General features: G+C 38.9%; 1 protein-coding gene across 1 annotated transcript; it reads left to right on the forward strand.

Moving 5' to 3' along the window:
* The first annotated feature begins 1,490 nt into the window (after positions 1 to 1,490).
* Positions 1,491 to 7,168, forward strand: LOC130247256 (gastrula zinc finger protein XlCGF26.1-like). Its single transcript, XM_056480487.1, has 2 exons — positions 1,491 to 1,899; positions 2,829 to 7,168. The coding sequence occupies exons 1-2, from the start codon at positions 1,809 to 1,811 to the stop codon at positions 4,151 to 4,153; spliced, it is 1,416 nt and encodes a 471-aa protein (XP_056336462.1). The 5' UTR covers positions 1,491 to 1,808; the 3' UTR covers positions 4,154 to 7,168.
* Positions 7,169 to 8,064: the final 896 nt, after the last annotated feature.

An 8,064-nucleotide genomic window follows, 5' to 3' on the forward strand; every position in this document is an offset into this window, starting at 1 on the left:
TCATCTCTATGTCCTAATCCTGCTTCCCTTCAAAGGGTTGGGTTTACCGTATGGAGTAACAGCTTCAGAATGCAACATATTTTTTTATCTTCAACAAACGTAAGGATAAATCTTAACCCCCCCCCCCCTATTTATAGCTAAACCATCAAAAGTACAACACAAAAAATATTTGGTCATTTTTGGGACGGCTTACATCAAGAAGATCGCTGGTTTGAGCCTCGGCTGGGTCAGTTGCCATTTCTGTGTGGAGTTTGTATGTTCTCCTCGTGTTGGTGTGGGTTTCCTCCGGGTGCTCCGGTTTCCCCCATAAGTCCAAAGACATGCAGTACAGGTGAATTGGGTAAGCTAAATAGTCCATAGTGTATGAGTGTGTGAATGAGTGATGGATAAGTTGGCGGTTCATTCCGCTGTGGCAACCTCAGATAAATAAAGGGACTAAGCCAAAAAGAAAATGAAGGAGTTTTACCACAGGATTCTGTTGTACAGTATGCAATACTCCTGTAGTATTCTTGTGGTAATGTGTGGTATTATACACATTAACATTTCTACAGTATTTACCACAGTATTCTGTTGCAATACTTCTGTAGTATTCTTGTGGTATTGTGTAGTAATACTTATATATTTCTGTAGTACAGGATTCTGTTGTACAGTATGCAATACTCCTGTAGTATTCTTGTGGTATTGTGTAGTAATACTTATATATTTCTGTAGTATTTACTACAGGATTCTGTTGTACAGTATGCAATACTCCTGTAGTGTTATTGGGGTAGTGTGTGGTATTACTTTAACATTTCTATAGTATTTCCTACATGATTCTGTGTTGTACAGATTGTAATATTGCCCTGATATTCTTATGGTACAATAGTTACATTTGTGCACTAATTCAAACTTGGTGACTGAAAGCAGTTTTGTTACAAGTGTATTGCACTGCTGATTATAAATAAGTAGGCAAATTGTAGCACTAAAAATTACAATTGGCTAGAAAACTGCTTCCACCCAGGCCAGCAAGACAAAAAAAATCAACAACCTTTAACTCACAACATGTTTAATGCTGTCAAAAAGCGATTCATTTGCCTGATTTTAACCACCAAAATACTTTTGCCATTGCAATAAACAGTTAAAATGACTGATTCAATTAAATAATTTGATTATTTGTGTGACAGATAACCAACTTACCCTGACTGTCATCCTTTCTTGAATGCTAAGATGAGGACTCGCAGGTTTTCATCTTCGTATTTGTTGCCTGTATTTTCTTGCTGTTTTTAAGCTGTTCCAACTTTAGTTCCAGGAATTGTTTCTTAGTAAAGGTTTAATATGTCCAGATATTCCGGATGTAGTCAGCAATGTAACCTATTTCACATTCCTACCATATATACACACTCCAGTCCAGTAGGTGGCAGGAATGTATTTTTAAGTTGATCTGCCAACCTCCAGAAATAAACAAACACCTGAAGAAGACGACGCAGCATATCAAATGAAGACGCTAAACTCCAGCTGAATATAAAGTGTAAGTTAAAAGCTGTTGGTGTAATAAATATTATTTAAAGTAACAATGTAATATATAGAGTAAGTAAATCTGTATGAAAATGTAATTGTGAGTGGAATTTTTACATGAACAGCTGCCATCTCAGCATTGCTGACTCTTACATCTGGAACAGTCACAGATAAGAGACTTTTTTTTTCTTGAAGGTGATGACTTTATCTACAACAGCCTCAAACTTAAAACTGTATAGATCAAAAGAGGCTGATGGGATAAAATGAACTGACAGAGAGAAATAAGCTGGACTGAATATTTCCTGGAGCTAAAGATGGAACAGCTTGAAAATAGCAAGGCAACAGATGTAAAGATGAAAACTTGCAAGTCTTCTCCGGAGCATGAGATGAAGAATGAATGGCAGAGTAAGTTGGTTATCAGTCACTTAAAAATAATGAAATAAATTAATAGAATCAGTCATGTCAACTGTTAATTGTGATGACAAAAGCGTTACTGAAATATGATTGAAATCAGGAAAACAAGACACTTTTTGGCAGAAATTAAAATGTCTATGCATTTAATGCTGAACTTCTGATATCTGTCTATCTATCTATCTATCTATCTATCTATCTATCTATCTATCTATCTATCTATCTATCTTTCTATCTATCTATCTATCTATCTATCTATCTATCTATCTATCTATCTATGTTTATATTTAACACCAGATCCCTTCAAAATAAAATAAAAAAATCATTGAATTGATATAAAAAGTAGGGCTGCACGATATCGGGAAAATCTAGCATTGTGATATTTTGCTGTTCTGCAATATATATTGCGATATGAAAACAATTTCACCAGATGACAGCACTATTTAATAGCCTAGAATGCTCTTGGTCATGAAATTTCAATGCAAAAGTGTAAATAGTGCGATCAGGCATTCAAAGCGGGCGCCTTCGGTAACTGCTTCATTCAGGAGGATTTGAAAAAACAGACTCCACTCTGGGAGTCGACTTCGGTACTTGGTCCATTGAGAGTCGACTCCCCATCTCTAATCCAAGCTGCTGAATTCTGAATTAATTGGAATCTGTGAATTTTTGCGAATAATCTAATTCCTCAGGGAGGAAGTTAAAATTTTGAGACCAACTCAGAAATGTAATTTCTTTTATTTATTTGTTTGTCTCTTAATAATATTTTCATTTTGTTGGGGTAAAGCGTGATTTACACAATGTGTTTTACTTTTTTTAACTTTTAACAAAACTGCATGCTATATTCTATTGTTAAAATGTTATTAAAGTATTACTTAAACTCTCGACTTGATTTGCATGCTCTTACCTTTTAATGTTTACTTCAGATCAGATGAATTTAAAAGAAGAAGAAGAAGATGATTGTCCCACCACTGAACAGTCGAGCCTTCAGCAGCACATTAAGACTGACCCTGAAGAGACACCTTACCCTTGCAAACAGTGTGGAAAGAGTTTCAAGGAGCAAAGATACCTTAAGAATCACATGAGGACTCACACCGGAGAGAAACCTTACAGGTGCCACCAGTGTGAAATGTGCTTCACGCATAAACAGTCGCTCAAATATCACGCGAGGATTCACACCGGAGACACAACTTTCACCTGCCCTCAGTGCGGGAAGAGTTTCACAACCAAACAAAACCTCGAACATCACATCCGGATTCACTCCGGATCGACGGCGTTCACTTGCTCTCAATGCGGTAAGAGTTTCACAAATAAACAGTCTCTTAAAAAACACATGAGCACTCACACCGGAGGGAAGTGTTTCACCTGCCCACAGTGCGGAGTGAGTTTCACTGCAAAATACAGCCTTGAAGATCACATGAGCATTCACACTGGAGAAAAGCCATTCAGCTGCTCCCAGTGTGCGATGAGTTTCAGAATGAAGAAATTTCTCCACCATCACATGAGAATTCACACTGGAGAAAAGCCGTTCGAGTGCAGACAGTGTGGATTGCATTTCCTGACGAAATATAAGCTTACTTGTCACATGAGGATTCACACCGGCGAGACGCCATTCACCTGTCCTCAATGTGAGAAGGGTTTCACTGAGAAACAAAACCTTTTAAAGCACATTAGGACTCACACCGGAGAGACGCCCTTCATCTGCTCTCATTGCGGGAAGAGTTTCGCGCATAAATATTCCCTTAATTATCACACGAGCATTCACACCGGAGGGCAGCGCTTCACCTGCCAACAGTGCGGAGTGAGTTTCACAATAAAACGCAATCTGGAGAATCACATGAGCATTCACACCGGAGAGAAGCCTTTCATTTGCTCCCTCTGTGGGAAGAGATTCAGGATGAACAATAACCTTCGCCATCACATGAGGATTCACACCGGAGAAAAGCCGTACCCGTGCATAAAGTGCAAGAAGAGTTTCACCACCAAATATAAGCTCGTGTGTCACGTCAGGACTCACACCGGAGAGACGCCGTTCACTTGTCCGCAGTGCGAAAAGAGTTTCAGGCTGAAGCAAGGCCTTGCAAGGCACATGAAGATTCACAGCCGAGGGAGGAGTTTTACGTGCCAACAGTGCGGAAAGGCTTTCACGGCCAGAAGCATTTATAAACATGTTGTGAGTGTGAACACTGGAGAGAGCTCCTTCATGTGCTTTCAGTGTGGAAAGAGTTTCAGACAGAAGCAAAACCTTTAGAATCACATTGGAATTGAAACTGAAGAGAAGCTTGTGTGTGGCTGTTCATTTTAAAAGGCACGGGAAAAATAGGGCTGAGCGATTAAAACGATAACAGAACAGTCTACAATATACATTTCCCTGACAATAATGTATTTTCACATACAATTAATCCAGGGCTGCCCAAACTCGGTCCTGGAGGGCCGGTGTCCTGCAGATTTTAGCTACAACTTGCCTCAACACTGCTGCATGGATGTTTCTAGAAAGCCTAGTAGGAGCTTGGTTAGCTAGCCCAGGTGTGTCTGAATGGGGTTGGAACTAAACTTTGCAGGACACTCGCCCTCCAGGATTGAGTTTGGGCACCCCTGCATTAAGTAAACAGGCCAAAGGCAGAGCAAAACAGACCTACCTGTTTGATCCACGAACTGCATAAATCATTTATCAGCATGGCGGAAAAGAGATGAGCTTAAAGGTGGCCTATCATGCAAATACAGCTTTTGGAAGCTTTTTGGACTGAAATGTGTGTAGGAATTGTGTGTACACAACAATATCGTATACACCAGGGATGAGCAAGCTTGATCCTTGAGGGCCGGTGTCCCTGCACAGTTTTGCTCCAACACTAATGGTCCGTTTCCACTGAGTGGTACAATACGGGTCACCTTTATCAGGCTTGTGTTTCCACTGCCAAGGGTACCCTTTTGGTGGGCGTGGTGTTCGTCAGAAAGTTTCAGTCAACGTTATTCTCACTCGAAATGTCAAATTAAAGCTGTACGGGTCCTTCACATCATATGAGAAGCACTTCTTACAAAACAGATGCTTTAGACACATAAATACTTGTGTTTGAATGTTCATTACCTTTCTATGAACATGATTTGATTATAACTGCAGGTCAATGATAGGGTGAAATAGCCTATTATAATGTCTGCGATTTTCTAAAATAAATAAATAAAAAATGCAACATACATGAACACAAAGCCTCTTACAGTCTCCAATATTTTACCAATTACATTGAAACTACACACAGCAGACATTTAGTCCTTATTTGGGTTCAAAAACAACACACAACATATAGCTCACAGTCAGTGCAAACCTCTCATCTGTATCTTTAATTTTCACCAGCACATGTAGCCTCTGTTAGAAAGTAATTCCTTCATTCCGAGTTCATAATAGTCCAAAAGGCGATGATAATAGTTAAACATGGCAGTTTTGTTCATTGTTTAGGTTGCTGAAAGAATCATTTGCTCCTTGTTTTTTTGGGCTTCTCCTTTGTTTTTTCGCATGTCACTCTCGCGTTTGTTCGTTTCTGAAAGGATGTCAAAAGCACTTCAATAATCACGCGCATGGTATTACAGCTCAAGAAGTTCGTTACTTCAAATAAAAATGCACAACGAGTGCAAGCAAGAAAGCGAAACCACTCTCCCTTTAGACGGTCTTGTAAACAACTACGAGGCACAGGGTATTTCTGCTCTTCTTCTTGGCTTTGTGGCTGTTCATCAAGAAGATAACAAGGTTTGTTAAAGCTCGGGTCAACCATGGCTCGTTATTATATGCATATATTATTACGATGTAATGTCTCCGCTGTTGATTTTAAAACATGGCGGGTCCATTGTTTTCATTCTCCTGGCTTGTTGCATGAGTGAGTGACGTATCTCTGTAAACCAACAACGTTCAGCTGCGTGGCTTGCTCCACCTTTTAGTACTCTTTTGTTGTGCTAGGTACCCTTCCGCAAGGGTACCCAAAAAGTGGTACGGTACGGTTCGCTTTTAGATACATTTTAAGAGTGGAAACGGTCATAAAAGCATGCCGAACCGTACCATACCATTCAGTGAAAACGGGCCATAATCAAACACACCTGAACACACCAAGATCACTAGAAAGCTACAGGCAGGTGTTTTTGATTAGGTTTGAAGCAAAACTATGCAGGACACCGGCCCTCCAGGATCGCGATTGTCCATCCTTGGTATACACACATGGTATTAAAAAAGTCTTTTTTGTTTCCTAAAATTAAACCAGGATCCAAAACCCAGCAATTCTGAGGCCAACCGCACTGTAATGTACAAGTTTGGTTTCCCTGCCCATCATCAGTATTGATTGACAGGCCATGTCTCATTATTACTACGTAATATCTTGTCCACAGGACAGGATTTGCAAAGAAACTGGGATTAAAAGATTGGTTAACTATCTGTGATCCAGCCTCACCTCAAGAAGTGGTACAAAAACAAAAAGTCTGTAAAATCGATATGTAAATCATAACTACTCGAATCACCACAGGTGCATAGTGACAGTAAAACTATAAATGAGAATGCTCCAATCACCCTACCTGCCAACACTCCTGATTTTCCCAGGAGTCTCTCGTATTTCACACCCATCTCCTGCTACCCTCCCATTTTGTTATTTCTTTTGGGAAACTGCTGTCATTTGAATGGCCTAATCTTATTGATGAAATATTTAAACCTCGAAACATTTTTTACCTCAATTTGGCAACACGTTACAACCAAGTTGTGCTGTTAATTTCTGCACAGGTGGTGGATGTGGGATTTGAATGGCGGCAGTAGCAATGTAAGTAGTAGACCAATTTTAAATCATGTTTTTTTGTGTAGAGTTATGTTAGCCGTAATGGATTATCATACAGCAGCATATATTCACATGTGTTGTGGGCATCCTGTCACATTTGCCACAAATAAATGCACAAAACAACACAACATGTTAACTTTGAAATGGCATTTGTGTGTGGCACTTTCATCTTTGCTGAATAAACTCCACAACAAATACACCAAATAGCCATAACGTCTTAACTTCGATATTGGTGACTGTTGGGTATCTGTTTCATCAGTGTTTGAATTGCTGTCTGTTATTGTGCTGTGTTTATCTGAGGACATCTTGAAGGTCGGAGAGAATCAGCTAATTTGCATTTAAAGGCACAGCTGCAAAACGGCTAAAACTGACCCTAAAATGTACATTTTCAATGGTATAATAAATGATGTGAAGGGTGTTTTGAGCTGAAACTTCACCGGCATTTAGAAGACACCAAATTTATTTTGTATCTTGTAAAAGGGTCATAATAGGAACCCATAAGCAAATGCAGGGCTTGAAATTGTGACCATTTTGGCAAAAAATAGTTTTATTTTTCAAAATGTAACAGTTGGACTCTTTGTAGTAGAAACTCGTGTTATGTGGCAACAAGATCGAAAGAAATTTAATTTTATTGGACATTCATTTTGGAATTTGCATGTTAATATTAATAAGTAATTGCAGCATAAGTTACTTTGTTAGTCCTATTGGGGTTGTTGCTCATTTCTTTTTGGTGCGTAGTCCTACAATATATTTTGAAGTTGGGATAGCCAGTGTAAAAAAAAGTAAAAAAGACAGTAAAAAAGGTTAATTTTAAGCCCTGAAATGGTTGCTGAGGGATACAGCTGCAGTCGAAAGTTAACAAGAGTTATTTAATAAATTACCCATTAATTGTATTTTATTAACGTCTACCCAAACCATAAATCCAACCCTCGCGGTAATGTAAAAACAGTCATTTTAAAAAGTATTATTCATATTGTGGCGGTTCATTCCGAGCCCAGATTAATAAAGGGACTAAACCGAAAAGAAAATGAATGGATGAATGAATGAATGTATTCATATTGTTTATTAAATAAACCATTAAATTTTATTAAAGCCTACCCTGACCCTAATCCTAAGTGCCACAGTTATGTAAAAATATTAATTATTGTTGTACAGTGTCACAAAAATTATGCTATTTGATGTGAGTATCTGCAGCTGTATCCCATCTAGACTTTACACCAGATTCTGCCTGGCCTTGCTGATGAGGATGGGAAGTATTGTGAATGAACTCCAGGAGATGGCAGTAATGTAACATCTAATAAGCGAGCTGCCGTTAAATCCCATTGAGGATGATGAAGAAGAAAAACTGGACCACTCA

Source organism: Danio aesculapii, chromosome 19 (assembly GCF_903798145.1).
Source record: "Danio aesculapii chromosome 19, fDanAes4.1, whole genome shotgun sequence".
Classification (NCBI taxonomy): domain Eukaryota; kingdom Metazoa; phylum Chordata; class Actinopteri; order Cypriniformes; family Danionidae; genus Danio; species Danio aesculapii.